Below are 19,713 nucleotides of genomic sequence, written 5' to 3' on the forward strand. Positions count from 1 at the left end.
CTTCTCAGGACTACCTGTTGTATGCTTTCTCTTTCTTCCCCAACAATATCTGGATGTTTTCTTTGGTTTTTAATTTTTTTTTTAACTTGGCTTTCCACTGTCTGGAAACAGATCAACAAAAGGTTCCTTTGTTTCTTTGATGGGGCCTGTCCATGCTTACACTTCCAGTGTTCCAGTTCGTTCCTGCTACAGATAGAGAATGTTTTCACTTCGGCTGCACCATCCCGCACTGACCACATCCGTCTAGTATTTCCATGCTACCGGAAACGTGATTGAGTCGGTCAGCCAACTACCTGGACACCTTTTTTCATTTACCATTCAGTATTTTGCTGTTGTAAAATGTCAAACAAAAAGAAAGTTGTTTACGCCACTGACACAGAAATTGCAGCTTAAAATATTAGAATGATGAAAGAAAAGGAAAAGGGGCAAGTCACTCTTCTCTTCTGACTCTTCATAATCCAATTTGACTTGGTTTATTCTTGTATTTTTTTTTAATCAGTCCTTCACCAGAGAGGAGACAGTGTGAATAGAAGGCACAGAAAGGAAGGATTGAAGACAAACACAAAAGGATGTAATAGAGTTGCATTTACTGTTCGCGTAGATAGGCACATTCATCCATCCTAGTTCTTTGTCTATTTCTTCTCAGCCTCTGACAGACTTTCTTTCCGCTTCTTACGTTATCAGTACAGGCATCTACATTTGATGAGTTTTTCAGAGATGGAGTATGAGGAGAAAGGTTGGGGGCACAAAGGAGAGATAAAAGGAAGAAAAGTCTATTCTCATTGTAAGATATGAAATGTAGGATAAAATTTCAATTTTGTTGAGCTAAAAATAATTTCTCAGGGTCAGGATTGATGCCGGTTGTTTTCCAGTAGGTAACCACTTGCTGAGTTGAATCATTGCCTCACTGATATATATATATATACACATAGGTAAATACATACATGTGTGCGCCCATACACATACATACATACACATTCATTATAGTCTGTAAGCCTCTGTGAATTAACTGAACACCTCCACAAACCTCTATTTGTTTCTAGCACCATGGCTTTGTTTAGTTCTGTACCTTTTATCATTAAATACTTGTTTAACCACTGTCGCCTTCTCTTACGTTCCCTGGTAGAGTCCATTATTCTCCAAGGTAACAAATCCTCCTCCATTCACCTCACATGCAGGGTGGTACCCCACCCAAGTCTTCAACTTTTGATTCCATATGGGAGCCACCCCATGAGAACATACTCAAGTGCAACCACTTTGGCAAAATTCCAGTCAAAATAGAAGAGCATAAATCCTTGAGTCTGGTTTATGGATTCATCTTCCATTGCAACCTGATCTGGATAATGAGCTGATGGAAAAAATTCAGAACCGTGGTGTGACATGTCCGGCACATTGAGCGTGAAGTTAGCAGTGGGGATCTTGCCACTGGTGCTTTCATTACCTCCTTCAAGTTGTCAGTGTTGTCGTAGAAAATAAAAGTAAAAACCTATCGTAATCTCAGGCTGTAGTGCCATAAGTTTACTTCTTTTATATACCTTCCAAGCCACTAGACTTAAGCATTATAGCGCAGAGTTTAGCAGGTTCGGCATTTTTTCCAGCAGCACCCGTTAAGATAGTCGCACCCAAGACAGCAGTTGCTCCCATGAGCAATGCCACAGTGTAAAAAATTCAAAGGTGGGCCACTAAGAAGCCTGTGCTGGCGAAGACAACTAAGCTAAGGGGAGTAAGGCAAAGAGGTCAGCAAAAGCCAGTTCCAAGCTGGCAGAAGTGGCATAGAGACCAGGCCTGGGAATCCCCCCTTTCAGCCCATCTAAACTTGAACAAAAGCCAAACAGGAAAGACGCTCTTTCAAAGTGCTCCCTCATCCCTTTCACGGAGGAGAAAATGAAGAGGGTCGAGAAAACGCTCCGGTACACTGTATGCTCCCAAACCTCATCCGGTGACGAGGTGATGGATGTCGAGATTGATCTCCATTCTCGGATGGACATGTTAGTGTTCAGGTTAGGAACCATCTTGCCCCTTACAACCTAATACTTTTTTGGAGTCCACACTATGGCACTGTTACAGTGGAATTGGAATTGTTGTGACAGGCATCTTGTCGAGCTGTGCGAGCTAATGTCTCTTCGCAGTGAGTTTATTCTGTATTCAAGAAACTAATCTCAGGCCAGATCATTATACAGTCTTGAGAAACTTCAGGCTTCACTCTAAGAATAAAGAACAGGATTATGCCAACCAGGCTTCCAGTGGCATTGGTATCTTTATTTGTTCTGACACCTACATCGAAGTGGTTCCTCTAAGAACCAAACTGGGGGCAGTAGTGGTACATGAATCGCCAACTTTCATGACTACAGTTTGTAACGTTCAATTCCCACCGCCATCCTCTAAATATCAATTATGTAATTGATTTTACAGATCAGCTCCCAACTCCTTTCCTTCTGTTAGTTGATTTTTAATGCCCATCACCCATTATGAGGCTCTGATATGTCTTGCCCCTGAGGAAGAAAGTTGGTAGTTGATAGGAGATTTGTATTTATGCATTTTGAATACAGAGGAACCAACACATTTCAGCATACCACACAAAATCTTCTCTTGCATTGATGTTATTCTGTGCAGTTGTGCACTCGTTCCCCTACTTCGGCAGGATGTACATGACGACCTCTGTGACAGATAATTTTCCCATTGTTCTTTCTTTGTTGAATCAGAAATCCATAGAGGATGCTAAAACGTGCTGATTGGCCATAGTTCACATCATTGGCGTAAACGATGACGCGACTTATCACGTACGTTTTTTTTGCTGCTGCTAAGGATTCCATTCCATCTTTTTCTGGGACTTCTTGGCGTAAACTCATTCCTTGATTGAACAAAGAAATTGCAGATGCTATAAAAGAGTGACATTATGCTTATCAACAGTATCGAAGGCAGCCTATTATTAAGAAATTCCGTGCTGAGGGGCGAGTTCTCATTCGAGAGAGTAAGAAAGCCTCATGGGAAAGGTATGTGTCATCCATGACTAAATCATCTAAAATGTGAACTAAAGGACAAACTTTTGTACCAGAAATTTCAATTTGTCCGTACAGTCACTGATCCAGCCAGGTTTGCTAATCATCTAGCAAGTCACTTTGCAGGTGTGTTTCATTCCAGGAATTACCATCCTGATTTCCTTGATTTGAAGCTTGAGGCAGAACACCGCCATCTATGTTTTGCTACTCACGCTTCAGATAATTATAATGTGCCTTTTACAGAGTGGGAACTCGGGAGCATATTTGGGCTTTGCAAGGACATGGCTCCAAGACCATATAACATCCATAACCAGATGTTGAAGCACCTCAGCGAGGGTAGCCTAAGCTCTCGTCCAGAGTTGTTCAACCGAATCTGGTTGGAGGGTGAGTTTCCATCTCAGTGGCGAGAGTGGATAGTATTTCCTCTCCTCTAGCCAAAGACCCTAAATATGCAGGAAGCTACGGACCTGTTTGCCATGCTGTGTGTGTAAACTGTTTGAAAGTACGATGTGTGGTGTCTAGAGAAAACATAATTTTTCTTTGGGTTGCTCACTCCAACACTGACCACCTGGTATGTCTGGAGAATTCTATCCAGATGTTTTTCTCTGAAAACAGCATGTAGTGGCTGGGGTTTATATATTTATTTTTTTCTGATTTGGAAAAAGCGTATGACACCAAATGGCGATATAGTATCCTTTCAGCCCTAGACCTGTGGAAATTCCAAGGCTACTTGCTGGTTTTTATTGTGATTTTCTCTCCCTCCATCTATTGTGTTGGAGTAGGGAGGGCATATTTGCAATACCACGTTCAGAAAAACTGAGTCCCTCAGGAATCCGTGTTCATTGTCGCTCTGGTCGCAATTGCCATAAAACTATATTGTCGCTGCTGCGGGTTCAGCAGTAATACTGCCCCCTGTATGTGGATAATTTTGCACTGCATTATAGCTTTCAAAATATGGCAGTCGCAGAGCGACAATTACAGCAAACTATTAGGAGAGTGGAACAGTGGGCGTATGAGCATGGCTTTCAGCTTTCAATGGATATAGCCTCTGTTGTTCACTTCTGCCGGAAGTGCACTCTTCATCTCTCTCTCTTGAGTTTTATTTAGGGGAATTTGCTCTTCCTGTAGTGGACATGTACCCTTTTCTTGGGCTCCTTTTCGATAGCAAGTAATTGTGGGAGCTGCCAGTGTCAGTTGAAAGTAAAATTTACTAAGAAACTCAATATTTTGAGGTCTCCTATTGGCACTACATTGAAGGGAGTGATCGCTCGATGCTGGTACGCTTTTATAGGGCACATATTTTATATGCATTAGACTGGCAGTGCAGCATGTAGATCAGCAAAGAAGACCGTTCGTAATAAACTGAATAGCGTCCACCACAGTGGAATTAAGCTGGCGACCGGAGTTATTCATATTATTCACATAGCCAGGCTGTTAGCTGAGTCTGGTGTATTTCCATTATGTGTGAAAAGCAAACAAGTGCCATTATCATATGCTGCAAATCTACGGCAGATGCTACTTCACCCAAGCTATCCTTGCGTATTCCATAACCAGAGTCACCTGCTATATTCTGCTTATCCATGGGCAACCCAGCCAGTAGAAATATGCTTCGATGGCATTTACTCTATGTTGGAAGTACATTCGGTTCCTTTTTTTTTTTTTTTTTTTTTTTTTTTTTTCAGAGCGCCTGATGAGGTGCCTCTAGACAGTACGCCAACCTAACATTGCCCTGGAATTGCATACCTCTCTAAAAGACAACTCGGATGCCTCCATACATCATAGGCTTTTCAGGTCCATTTTGGGCTGATATCCAGGATCAAATGTACTGTGTACAAATGGCTCGAGGGTAGCTGGGAGAGTGGGCTGTTTGTTCATTGTTGACAAAAATAGGTTTCTTTTTCATCTACCCAAAACCTGCAGTTTGTACACAGCGGGGCTTTATGCCATCTTGGAAGCTCTGCGGTATGCGCTGTCCAATGGACGTCAGCATTACGCTGTGTGCATCGAACTCCTTGAGCTCATTGCCGTCCATCGATATGTGCTTTCTGCAATACCCCATGATGCAACATATCCGCGATTTGCTAGCCGGATTGTGGGAAGTTAGCACCAGAATTACATTTATGTGAATCGTTTTTAAAAATGAAGTTATATTGTAATTCTTTGATTTTTAATCTACTTTAAAATTATGAACTTTTTTTTTTTTTTTAAATAATGAACCATGCTTTTGTTCTTTTGACCATGTTTGTTTTAATAAATTTTATATCTTTTAAATTTAATAATACACGTGACTTTACTTTTAACCTATTCGCATACCATTTAATTGAACTTGCTTGTGCCTTGGTGTACCATTTATTTTCATAACGTAACATGATATTATCACAAGACACTGAAAAAGCGTGCTTTACAGCAAAACGAAATATCCAAACTACTGTCAGATGCACTTTGTAAAGTCTTTATGTATATGGTAGATCATAAAAGTCATCTACATGCAGCACCATCTTGCACCGGTGGCATTCAAATGAAGATTCCTTCCTTGGACCCCGTGATGGGATAACCTCCTTCGTTGTTGGAGGTATTTTTGTTGGAAAGTGTCCCCAGTGTCTCCCCTGAAGTCTCAGTGGTGTATCCCCAGGGCTGGGGCGTCATTGTTTTGGATAGTCGGGTAAGGTCACACTTGACAACAGCGGTTCAATCAAATTGATCCGGAAACTGGTAAAGCCTACTCGCTTCTTGTCAGGGGTGAAGAGACGATGAATGATGTTGGAATTCAGAAGTGTCATGTCTAGCATTGGAAGTATATTTTTTTGTATCCTTTTACATACTTCCTCATCAAGGGGGATGATGCAAGTCTCTGTTCATGGGAATCAACACCACCCATTCCACAGTTGTAGTCAACAACAAGATTGGGTCTGAACTACTACTTGCCATCATACTTTACCACTTCATGGTCTGGCCTTCATTTCATCCACAGATACAGGAAACCAGTGTTCCTTTTCATAAGACATTACCCTATTTATATCCTCGGCAGCTGATACAAGACATTTACTTACATAAGCATTTGTCTCTTTGGTTAGATGTTCCCAAAAATCTGCTGTTAGAAATTCGTTCACAACTTGCAGTACGTTCGGGCATTGTCCTAGGTGCCTTTAAACAACACTATTTATTTCACCAGTTGCAACACATGAATGATACTCTTGGAGTATAACTTACGTGCTCCCAGTTCCTTTCCCTGTCGTGTAAAATATGATTAGAAGCCGTTGGTGTGGCATCAGATGTAGGCCTAAAATTCAGTGACACATATGACGCCAAAACAGCACTTTGTTCACCCCTACTAGCGCCCATGTCACTGTAACACGAACTACTTTCACTACTTTCATTTCCACTAAATCCTTCATCGCTTATTTTTATATCAGTGTCACTCTCTTCTAAAAATTCCCTTATAATCGCTTTGTCAATCAACTTAGAGGCAGCCATGATATCACTTACGATGAGGTTGCTAAGATACAGGTTATTCTTTCCACGGAATAACTGCACAGAAGTGTTTATCGAATACATCAGTGGAATAAAACATTGCTTCCGTCTGTCAAGAGGTTATCTTACTAATATCAAATCCTTTCACAAAGGTAACTGGCTTGGAGCGGGTCCAGAAATAAACGCTACGCGTGGACGGAGAGATCTGTCTTTGTACCGGAGTGCAGTCGAGAGCCAGGACGGAAAGATCTGTCAAAGTACGTCAAGCGGTTAAGTCAGTGGCGTAATTTACTAAATTTCAATTTGTTTTAATCGACATTCAGAATTAGATCCTGTGGCTATTTTAATTTCACAATAATTTGTATTGTTATTTTTTTAAATATCTTTGTCCATGGGTTCATTTCAAATTTTAATCCAACATTTAATTTTGTATGATCTTTTATCATTAGGGGCTGATGACCTGGGTGTTAGGCCCCTGTATAAAACCATCACCACCACCACCACTACCACCTCACATAATCCACCACCAAAGCTGTGTTGTGTTTTTTTTTTTTTTTTTTTTTTCAAAAAGCTTCATCTTTGGAGTTTATTGCTAACTTAACCTTTACCTCATTCTGTGTATCATGCTGCCGTTGTACCCACCTGTTTGTACCTGCAATCGTTATTGTTGCTTTCATGTCTGGTATGTTTCTAAAGAACCATTAAAGCTTATGGGGTTATTTTGAGTACATCATTTACCCACAGATCAATATTCTATTCTTTTTAATTTGTTGCTGCTTACAGAGATATACTTCTTCCTCAGAAATTATGAATTGATACCCGAGAAGATAAACATTACATTTTTCTCAAAGGAACACTTAAAAGTTAAGCTTCCACGGTATTTAGAATTATTTAGTTCTTCCAGGTTGAACCGTGTTGTTGTTTTCTCTACGTTCCGTACAGTTTGCCAACGTTGTGAATACATTACAGTATTCTTTGTCAAGGCGACTGAAATACTCATACTTGGTCAGAGGTAATCTGTCTCCCAGGCAGCAATCACACTGACTACTTTGGATCGAGTTTGATTGCTGCCTGGGAGACTGATTACCTCAGATTGAGTAGCGCTATTCCAGTTGCCTTGACAAGGAATACTGTAATGTATCCAAAATGTCGGTAAACTGTACGGAATGTAGAGAAAACAATGCAGTTCAACCCGGAAGAACTAAATCAAGGAACACTTGTTGAACCGAAAACAAATCTTCAGTATGGATACATAAATTAGAAGCGAGTCATTCCAACCATAGCGCTGGTAATTTATGTCATCACTTCAGACCAGCAGGCATCAAAGGCTGTCAAACCTTGCCTCATATTGTTTCACTTGAGATTTTGGCCTCTTTGTTGGGATCTTGTAGCTGGATTATGGCATTATAAGGTATCTATTCTTTCAGAGGAATGTTATGATAGGTTAGTTCCCTTGTTAGAGTCATGGAAGTGTTGTGTTCTTTACATATTTTGTGCAGAATCATTTTGATATTTGTCTGTCTTCTAGGGGAATCCTTTCCGGTTCGACCACCATCAGTGACCACACTGACATCAACGAGTTCATCTATTACTTCCAGTGTGCCGGATACTGAACGTAAGTAAATTTCTATTATACATCTTGATTACTTAATATGGTTTTCAGGAGACAACTCAAATTTTCATCTCAACCTTTTACCATAAATAAGAACTTGTAAACTTTTCCTGAATTACACATAATCTGTAAAACGTGTTCCTAGAATTAATCTTTGTAACTTATGTAATTGTATTGTCAGGTCAGAATATATTCTGCTACCGTATGCGACAGTAGACAGTATTACCTGCGACTGTCTGGCTGAGGATCTGGCAGCCAATACCAAACCAGGCAAACTAAAGGAAAACCAATACCTGCGAGCAAAGGAGTTTTCCCTTACAAGGTTGGATAAGATGAGACCTTTGTGTGGGAAATAACACACAAATTCATCAGCTGCTGCTTTGCAGTGAGGCAGGTGACTGCCAAAGGCTAAGGGAGACCACCCTGAAAGAAAATCCTCTAGTACATTAGGCCTAGCAAGTCAGTACAGGAGTACATTGCAGTTGCTCTCAAAACTGAAACGAGCCTCAGAAAGAAACATGTTCTGAATGTCGACAATACTTCATGTACTCTTGGAACTAATGACGACGTCATGTCCGATGTTCGTTCAAGATGCACGAGAAGTGATCGTAGAAACAAGCTTCAAATTGGAACCTTAAATGTTATGACTCTAACAGGAAAATGCAACGAAATCACAGATTTAATGAACCGTAGACATATTCACATCCTAGGGCTAAGTGAAACCAAACGGAAAGGTTACAACACAAGAATGTTAGAGGATGGATATAAATTATACTGGAGTGGTAATCCTGCATTGGAGAGGAATGGAGTTGGTTTCATACTACATAAAGGCATCGATAGTCTAACAGACATCTCATTCATCAATGAGAGATTAATCAAAGCTAAAATATGCCTAAATGGAGAAACCCAAACTATGATCCAAGTTTATGCTCCCCAGCAGGGTTGTAGTGATGACCAAAAACCAAGCTTCCTAGAAAAACTGATGAAGAGAACATAATGATGATTGGGGATTTTACTGCCCAGGTAGGAACTGATAGGTCAGGTTATGAAGGAATTATTGGTCCATATGGATTTTGTAATAGAAATGAGGAGGGTGAACTTCTGCTTGATCTATGTACACGAAACCAATTTCTGGTGAAGAACTCGTGGTTTCAAAAACGGGATAGCCACAAGATAACGAGATAAGAGCTGGGATGGTCAGTAAAGATCAGCGATAGACCTTATAGTCACAGATAGGCCAAATGGAGAAAAGTAATAATAATAATAATAATAATAATAATGTTATTTGTTTTACGTCCCACTAACTACTCTTTTATGGTTTTCAGAGACGCTGAGGTGCCGGAATTTAGTCCCGCAGGAGTTCTTTTACGTGCCAGTAAATCTACCGACATGAGGCTGACGTATTTGAGCACCTTCAAATACCACCGGACTGAGCCAGGATCGAACCTGCCAAGTTGGGGCCAGAAGGCCAGCGCCTTAACCGTCTGAGCCACTCAGCCCGGCAATGGAGAAAAGGTGCATGATGTAAAAGTGATACCTAGTGAGAGCCTTGATAGTGGCCATAGACTCCTCATTGCAGACCTAAGATTCACCAAACCTATTATTAAAATAAACAAGAAGAAAAAAACACGAATTCAAGACTAGAGATTGAATGATCTGGAAGTCAAACAAGTTTCAAGAGGAAATCAGAGCTAAAATACCAATAATAGACACAAAGAAAGGTAATGAAGAATGGAATGATTTTAAGGCAAGTCTGGTTGGTAGCACAGAGGAAGAACGAGCAGAAGTGTTAGAGAGAAGGGAACATCTTGGTGGAATGATAAAGTGAAAGAAGCTATAATGAAAAGGAATAAATCCAAAAAAGCTCTTGATGTGGCTCTGATAGAAGAATCAATAGCGACCAAATAGACTACAATAAATTGGAAGAGATGGCGAAAGATTATAGATACAGGAAGTTGGAAGTCAAGAGAATTGTACACGAGAAAAAAGAGAAAAGTTGGGAAGAATTTACAACTAAACTGGAAGAAGATGAATATGAAAATTATATATGGAATAGTAAAAAGTAAAAGATCAGATAAAGAAGCAATTACAGCTCTGGAGACAGCAGATGGGAATATATTTTGCAATATGAAAGATATCAGGGATACAATGGGACAGTATTTTGACAAGCTCCTAAATGGCCGTAATGAGATCTCGGTGGAGGATGTAGGACAGAAAACGAAGTCTTAGAAAACTTGATGTACCGCAGTACCTTATGAGGAAGATCCAAATGCTATATACTATGTGGCTATGTGGCAATATGGGATGAAACAGAGGAGGGAGCGCAAAATAATCTGAATGCATGGTGTAAGAAGTTCGATTATGGAATGAAATCGAACCCATCAAAAACTGTAGCATTGAAAATCAGCAGACATAATACAGAATGCAAAATAAAAATACAGGACCATCACGTTGAAGTAGTACACCAATTCAGATATTTAGGAAGTGTAATGGCTAGTGATAATAGAGCTAAGATAGAAATAACAAGCAGAGTAACCAAAGGCTCTAACTTTTATAGTATCGGTAGACACCTATGGGATGAGAAGGTTCCACAAAGAACAAAAATGATCCTGTACAAATCATATTTCATTCCCAACCTTACATATTCTCTGGAAACCTGCACACTAATATCAAAGGATTGTAGTAGGATTCAAGCCTGTGAAATGAAATTTCTTGGAACTGCCCTCCAAAAGACACGACTTGATCACATGAAAAATGATGAAATCCGATCTAACCTAGGTCTAAATGCATCGATGGAGGAAAGACTTAGGTCATGTAGACTTAAATGGTTTGGGCATGTTAAACGAATGAATAGCACAAGGTTACCATGTGCTTATTTGGAAAAGAGAATAACAGGTAGAAGACCAGCTGGAAGACCAAGAAGAAGATGGATGGACCAACTGAGGGAAGACGTGGAGAGAAGAGGATGGAATTGGGAATCTGTCATGGACAACAAAATCTTTCCGAATAGGCAACTTCGGAAGACGCTCGTTTTCAAACACCCTACCCGGCTCGCTGGAAGGGCAAACCGATGATGATGATGATGATGAACTTAGGTAATTCAAACATGCTGAGCACAATAGAACTGGAAGGTCGGAATTGAGTGGTTTGATTCAAATGTAAATGTTGGCAACTTTCCTGAGTGAAATCCTCGTATTCATGGGACTCCCTGCGTGTAATAGAGGAGATAAGCAAACCTTACAGAATGCAGAAGAAAGGAACTGTCTACCTTCCTTATCTATAAAACCATTAATCGAATTGCTAAGATACTCTAGAAATACAGTACGAAAGCCATACATGGTATCATCTGAGAAGTTGGTTACGGTTTAAGTGAAATACAAGGACAGTTTGCCCCCAGTACTACACCCTGGGGTGTACGAAATTCTCTCTACATGCAGCAAGGTATGTGTTCGCCAAAGATGCCGTGATATTAGGACTCTCATCAAGGAACACCAAATAAATATCGATCTAAATCAGCCAGACAATTCTGCAATAGCCTCGGATGTCCTGTTGCCAGGTTATGAAGTTGTGCTCCGCCGGGCTGAGTGGCTCAGATGGTTAAGGCGCTGGCCTTCTGGCCCCAACTTGGCAGGTTCGATCCTGGCTCAGTCCGGTGGTATTTGAAGGTGCTCAAATACGTCAGCCTCGTGTCGGTAGATTTACTGGCACTTAAAAGAACTCCTGCGGGACTAAATTCTGGCACCTCGGTGTCTCCGAAAACCCGTAAAAGAGTAGTTAGTGGGACGTAAAACAAATAACATTATTATTGAAGTTGTGCTCCAAGATGTTGGAGCACTTACCCACACAAAACACTAGGTCTATGATCATATGTGAAACAGTTGAAATACCATGTTTACATGCGTATTAGACCCCCCAGCTTTTCGACACGAAGAAAATTAAAAAAATAAATCTCGCATACAAGACTCCCCAACATAATTAGTCCAAGAAGAACAAAGATTCCGCTTTGAAGCAGGTACAAGCCTCACTGCAGCTCCGATAACATCACACAAATTTGTGAATAGTTTTGTCCGTATGACCCGCACAATGAAAACGTGCTTCAAAGTCATGTGGTACATCTGTGTTTTGTTAAGAACGTCCACCAGCGTAATGGTTAGCACAGTTAGCTGTGTTCTCTGGGGCTTGAGTTCGATTCCCAGAACTGTACGGCCAGAGATTTAAGAGTGGCAGGAAGGTTCATATGCGGTAAAAAGGGTACATGCAGCTCCCTTCCATTGAGAGCATGCCTGAAAAGAGCTGCATACCTCGGGATGAGGAAACTAGTTTACATTAGTTAAGAAATATTCACTGTTGTTGCTACTAATATAGCAGGCAAGATCATTAACAAAGTGACTGTTTAATATCTCATAACTCGGGCCAATATAGGTAATTTTTGGAGAAAAGTAGGTTTAAAACATGATAAAAACAATCCAGTCATAACCATTGTTTTACTCGCCAACGTACTTAACAAACAATAATAATCATATTGTTATTGGTTTTATGTCCCATTAATTACTTTTACAGTTTTCGGACATGCCAAACAAAACATACTATGCGTTAATTATAAAAATTAAGATGACGAACGTTCAAAATTAAACGTTACGATAATAAAACGCATTACCGCCACACCTGTACACATCCATAAGTGCGGCAAACTTTCCTGTTTATTTTTATTCTTTCAGTCCTGGAACTTCTGGCACTATCTGGGCACTTAATAGCATACTTAACCTAAACAGATGTGCCCCATCTCCCGATCGCCAGGACCGATTCCACGATTTTCAGAGCAATTTTCCTATTTTAAACTCTTGTGCATTACCTTGTTCTATCGATATGTCTGGTCGATAGTTCTAATAATCGCAACCGGATAGCAGTACGGGGCACGGTGGCCAGCCACGTGCTCCTCTTTGGTCTATATTACAGTCAAGTACTCAAATAGCTTAATAATAGAAAGTGGAAGTCGCAAGCGAGTAACCTAACCTAAGAAGTAGCATGCCATAGACTTCTACCCGGGGCAGGACCTGCATAAGTGCTCGTGTTATGTCACCTAGTAGTGCTTCTTGGTTGTATGTCTTAATATTCTTTTTTTTTGGCCAAAATGTCAAAAAAAAAAGAAATACGATGGAGTGTTTAAAAGCGTATATAGGGAAGAGTTTTCGTGTTTCAGTGAATCCAGGAAGAGACCAATGTTCACATTCTGTACTATATGTAGGTGTGATTTTTCAGTTGCGCATGGTGGGAAGTGCGATATACTCAAACATGTGCAAACAAAAAACATGAGTAGGGTGTCCAGTGTGTAGAAAGGAACCAGAAACTGAACTTTTCACGTAAAAAACAAGATGTAAATCCTGTGACTAATGCCAAGGCTTTATTTACGTCATTTATCGTAGAACATAACCTACCTGTAAATTGTGCCAACCATGCGGGGCCTTTGTTTCGCAAAATGTTTCCTGATTCGGAAATCACTAAACGATATGGGTGTGCTAGAACGAAAACAGCCGCTATCATAACAGAAATGCGAATGGAAGGGGGAAAATTCTATCACATTTGCTGGTGAATGCAATTTCTCATGCTACTGATGGTAGCAGTAAAAGCAACTTGTAAATATATCCTATTGTTGTAACATTTTTTTAGACCTGAACTAAATGAAATTCAGAGTTGTCTACTCTCTTTTCCTAATTTAAAAGGGGATGCTACTGGAGCTAACATTGCCAATCTTTTGCTCTCAACTTTTCAGAAATTCTGCATTCCATTAAAAAACTGCCTAGCTCTTGGTGCTGATAATGCTCCAGTAATAGTAGGATTAAAGAAAGGTATGGCAGGATGCTTGAAGCGTGAAAATAGTAACATAATCATCGTAAGCTGCTCTTGTGACCTAATTAATCTTGCTGCAGAGGAGGGTGCGGCATGCTTGCCTGTAAATGTAGATGAAATTATAATTGATATATGTAAAATCTTGAAAGAAGTGCAAAGAGGTAATAAAAGTTCAGAGAATTTCAGATTTTACAGAACACAGAGATCAGGAAAATTCTGAAGCATGCGCCTACTCTATGGTTATCACTAAGAAGGTGTTTAGATAAAATTTTGCTGCAGTGGGACCCTTTGGTTACTTTATTCATGAGCGAAATTGTAAATATTCTCAGATGGGAACTTTAAAGACTTACGAAATTCCTAAGCACAGTCGAAGTGCAAATGTGTCTTGTTTATCTGAACGGGTGAAGGAAGCACTGTCGTAACATTTCACCACACTCTTCAGTTAAATGGAAAGATCCAGTCATCAGTTTCATGCCAAAAAAATGAAACTACTGATGACACTAAGAGCCATGCTTTGTCACGTGAAGAAAGACTGTACCGAGCTCGATAGCTGCAGTCGCTTAAGTGCGGCCAGTATCCAGTATTCAGGAGATAGTAGGTTCGAACCCCAGTGTCGGCAGCCCTGAAAATGGTTTTCCGTGGTTTCCCATTTTCACACCAGGCAAATGCTGGGGCTGTACCTTAATTAAGGCCACGGCCGCTTCCTTCCCACTCCTAGCCCTTTCCTGTCCCTTCGTCGCCATAAGACCTATCTGTGTCGGTGCGACGTAAAGCAACTAGCAAAAAAAAAAAAGAAGAAAAAAAAAGAAAGACTGTTCACGTTCCTTTCATGAAATTTTCATAAATCTTTTTTCCTTTCTCTCTCAAGTTTTATGAATATCTTTGAGAATCCAAACGTAGCTTTTCAATCAAGTATGCCACACATTAACTTATTGAAGTTGGTTTTGGAGGACCTATTGAGGAATGTGATGGCAAGGTTTGTAAAATCGTACTATATTAAAAGCTCCTCCTCTCTCCTTGATGTAGATTATTATACTCCAGCAAATCAAAAGGTTGATTGTGATCTGATGATAGGGCACTCTGCGTTTGTTTTGGTGAACACTGAAGTCTGAGGAAAAGAGCATATTCTTTAAGTCTATTAGAAAGTTTCTCTCTTCGTCATGTGACTACGTGGTACACAAATTTCCGTTCAAAGCTTAAGTTTTAGTTAATGCAAAAGTTGCAAATATTTTTGCTATAAGCAAGGCATCGTTTTCTAGCCTTAGATTTTTCATTAACAAGTTTCTGAACATTCCGACTAGTGAAACGGAACATTTAGATAAAGAAACTGTTATTTTGAATTCCCAGTTCTGTAAAGTTCAGCTCGAAGAAACAGACCTGGCAAAAGGAAGAATTGATGTTCAGTGGGCATTGGTAGATCAGATGAAATCAGCTGATGGTGTACAGTAAAACCTGTCTTAACGGACACCTCTCACCGGCGGATACCCCTCATTGGTGGACGATTTTCTAGGTCCATAATTAAATGCCATGTTGTGTATGAGTAATTTACCCCTCTTATGCGGACACCTTTTATTGCGGACACGGACACACCATAGCCACGAGAAACTCCAATTAAACCTCTCCTAATGGGCACTTTCTTTTTCAAAAAAATTTGTATTTGTGTCCTGTACAGTATGTATTCGCTTACTTTTTGCACAGCCGGTACTTCCAAGAATCACAGACACCGTAACTTTTGATCCTGACTGTACACATTCTTGAAAGGAAACACTAAGCTACGCTATCACTTCCGGAAATTGTGTGATCTGACATGCTCGACAGCGCTGGAATTCATACCTTCACTGTCAGGTTACTTTTCATTGACTCGTGGGCTTTTGATGTGCTCAATTTTACGTTAGTAAGTTGGTGTAAACATGGCTCCGAGGAAGTTTTTAACTTAAAAAGAAAAGGTTGTCATAATAGACTATCATAAACGTGAGAAGTGTGGTGTGCGTAAACTGTCCGAAGTGTTTAAGATTGGCAAGACACAGGCAGCTGAAATTGTGAAAAAGCAAGGGGAACTAGTGAAAGAATGGCATTTGAAGGGCAACGAACAGTGCATTAAACTGTTTGAAAGTAGTAGTGGAGCTCTCATTGACAAGGCAAGGCTAGAGTGGTTCGCTAAAATAAGAAGTCAGAATGTCCCTGTGTCAGGACCAATGATACAAGCAAAAGCGTTAGAATTCGCGACAGAATTAGGCTAGGTATTGGAGATTTCAGAGCCCCGAATGGCTGGCTAGAAAGATTCAGAAAGCGTCATGATATCAACTTCAGAGTGATTTGCGGAGAATCATCCAGTGTTAATATGGAGATTGTTGACAACTGGCAAGAAAAAATACCTTCAATCATAGACGGGTATGCTCCGGAAAATATTTTGAATGCCGATGAAACTGGATTATTTTCCCGTGCTTTACCGGACAAAACTTTGTGTTTCAAAGGAAATCGTTGCACTGGTGGAAAAGTTGCGAAAGAACGTCTTACGGTCTTGTTATGTGCAAGTACGAGTGGAGAACGGGAGGAGCCCCTTGTGATAGGAAAAGCTGAAAAACCAAGGTGTTTTAAAAATATGGACGTTACGAAGTTTGACATTGAATGGAAAGCGAATAGGAAAGCATAGATGATCAGAGAAATAATGACAGAGTGGCTAGGACAATTGGACAGAAAAATGATACGCCAGGAGCGAAAAGTGTTATTATTCCTTGATAATGCAGCCTCGCATCCGGATAAAATTAAGTTGCAAAATGTGAAGATCGTCTTTCTCCCACCAAATGTAACATCAGTTTCTCAGCCGCTTGACCAAGGAGTGATCCAGAACTTCAATGTTATGTACAGACAGTTAGTGATGAAGCACATAGTATCAGAACTTAACAGGAATGAAGTAACTCTTCAAACACTGACAAAGGGGGTGTATGTTCTCCAAGCAATTTCATGGATAACCAATGCATGGAAAAACGTCACGGCCTCAACAATTCGTAACTGCTTTCTGAAAGCTGGGTTTCCCGCTAGTGGTGGACATCCCGAAATAGAATCGGATACCCTTCCTGACAGCATGGAAACAACACAAGAGTTGATTAATGCAGCAGGTTACAGTGTACAAGTGAACACCCATATATCGAAATTGATTCAGATATTCCAACAGAGTGTGAGAGTGGAGACACGAAAACGATTCTTCAGTCAATCCAAGGGAAGAAGGACAAAAATGAAGATTCTGACGAAAGCGGGAGAGAAGGTGATGCTAATTACGACTTTGAAGAAAATACGGAAATGAATGTGCTGCCAATAACCTCGTAGAGTGAGGCTCTCGGCTTTGTTAAGCGACTGAAAGAATTTTATTATAAACAAAACGATGAAAAAGGTGTAAATTTGACCCAGGATTTAATTGCACATAGTGAAAACATCATTGCTAAACCGAAATGGACAAAACAAACGAACATTAAGGATTTTTTCAAGTGCTAATATTTTACTGTACTGTGGTAGAGATTGCTACATCTACATACTGATTTGAAGTTTCTTCTTAATTTTAACCTGGTGAACGGTAATAGTGTACAGTGTGCTCAATAGAGGTTTCCATAGAAGGGTTTTTGTCTGTTTAATACAGTACATCGGAGCTGCAGCAGCCCATTTACAACTTTCTCACACGAGTACAGTGCAGTATATTGTACAATACTGTATACAGTATACAATTAAAGGTACATTTGCGAGAATTGTTAACACATACAATACATGGGTTATTGTGTTCCAACTTATGTTTAATGGTATCGGTTTCATAACCTCTCGCGGGCGGACTCCCCTTCATAACGGACATTTTTTTCGCTCCCGAAGGTGTCCGTTATAGGGAGGTTTTACTGTACTTAGATATGACACTCTAAGGTGATGATTGCTATTTTATCCATTGTACATAGCATTGCAACATGTGAAAGGATTTTTAGTAGAGTCACAAAAACAAGAACACAGTTCAGATAAAACAAGAACACAGTTCAGATCCTTGCTATCTGAACAAACTTTGGAGAAACTTTTAACCTTGAAATCAGTTCAGCAAAGCAACTGCTTTGAGCAAAAATTTAGTTCCAAGTTTCTGAAGAGGACCAAGTCAGCTACGGGTGTGTCGAACAACAAGTAGTCGTAATGCGTTCAGCATGTTCAAGGATAAGTCGCATGTTCCTAAAGTTCAGGTATGTCCAATATTTAGTATTCGCATATAAATAATGAAAAATATATATGTAGGCCAAACAGAATTGTTAATTATAATGAATTAGTACATGTCTGTCATCAGTGATGTCATAATACCTCATGATTCGATGCCAAATTTCTCCTTATTTTTTACTTTTGAAAGTTGGCATGTCTGCCTAAACAATGCGGTCTCGTTTATCCCAATTACAGCTGTTCAGGTATATCCTGACGTGATGAATGTAGAAAACAAGCATGAAATATACTTTAAAATAAAGGTCTGGCTTTTAACAGCCGCAGTTATACAAATGGCCGGTTTCTGGTGCACCACAGTTACCTATGAGTTACCTAAATGCGCTTGTAACTTCAACTGCGCTGTTAACTTTAATGAGTTTCCGGAAACTTAAATCCATATTTATAAGCCCTGGCAATAAACAGTACAGATAGCGTCATGTTTAGTATCTCTCATTCTCCAATAGATGTCTCTACGCTAATGTTTTTTGTAATATCTATTTACTTTTATTAGCAGAAATTTTCTATAATGAAAATTGGTTGACAAAAGTCTACAGTCATATCTATCGTAACGCAGTTATAAGAAGTCATTGAATGATGGTATCTATTTGGAATTGATTATTTTAACCATGTTGGATCAATATTGTCCGTATTGACTTATATTCGGTTTGTATGAAACACTTTCCTGTCTTGTCAATACTTTACATTTTATTATAATATCTACCGTACATGTTTCGAGAGCTACTATTCTCTTCTTCAGCGGTGCCAAAACATCAAATTAAATCCTTGGACTTGATACATTTGTATAATACAGTCATCAACAAAACAAATTATACATAAATCTTGAAATCATTAAAATGTATCTTTGTGTGTGTTACACTTACCAGTAATTTGTCATTTAGTAAAAACTTTAAAAGTTTTCAAATCCCAAAATGAATAAAACCTATTAAGTTAGTCACTATACAACACTAAAATTTAAGTCCGGCTCCATGGCTAAATGATTAGCGTGCTGGCCTTTGGCCACAGGAGTCACGGGTTCGATTCCCAGTGGAGTCGGGAATTTTAACCATAATTGGTTAATTTCGCTGACACCAGGGCTGGGTGTATGTGCCGTCTTCAGCATAATTTCATCCTCATCATGACGTGCAGGTCGCCTACGGGCGTCGAATCAAAAGACCTGCATCTGTCAAACCGAACTTGTCCTCGGACACTCCCAACACTAAAAGCCATACGCCATTTCATTTTTACTAAAATTTAAAATCTGCTCTTGAAACTTCTCCTTTCCTATTTCTTTCGTTCTCTCTTTCTCTCCTTCCTTATGTGATTGTACGCTAATTTGAATATCGCGTTTTCTTCATTCAGTGGTTCATTTAAATTATTCTCATTATTGCTTCTCTGGTCTACATATATACATATTTTCTCTAGAACATCCATTAATTTTCCTTTCGTTGTCATGTGCAGTATTTCCATATCTTTATCTATTTCCGTAAAATTGTGATTGTACTCTACCATGTGTTCACCCATTGCTGAGAACCTTTTTTGTGTCTTACTGCATTCACGTGCTCTTCG

At 39.7% G+C, this 19,713-nt stretch overlaps 1 protein-coding gene across 2 annotated transcripts in view; it reads left to right on the forward strand.

Moving 5' to 3' along the window:
- The window catches only part of dsh (Segment polarity protein dishevelled), a 357,971-nt gene that overhangs the window by 190,631 nt on the left and 147,627 nt on the right, over positions 1–19,713 (forward strand). For both annotated transcript variants that reach the window (XM_067141180.2, XM_067141181.2), the window contains one exon: positions 7,999–8,085. In XM_067141180.2, the coding sequence (XP_066997281.1) occupies positions 7,999–8,085 (87 nt within the window). The remainder of the gene's footprint in view (positions 1–7,998; positions 8,086–19,713) is intronic.

The sequence above is a fragment of the Anabrus simplex genome, chromosome 2 (assembly GCF_040414725.1).
Source record: "Anabrus simplex isolate iqAnaSimp1 chromosome 2, ASM4041472v1, whole genome shotgun sequence".
NCBI classification, from domain to species: domain Eukaryota; kingdom Metazoa; phylum Arthropoda; class Insecta; order Orthoptera; family Tettigoniidae; genus Anabrus; species Anabrus simplex.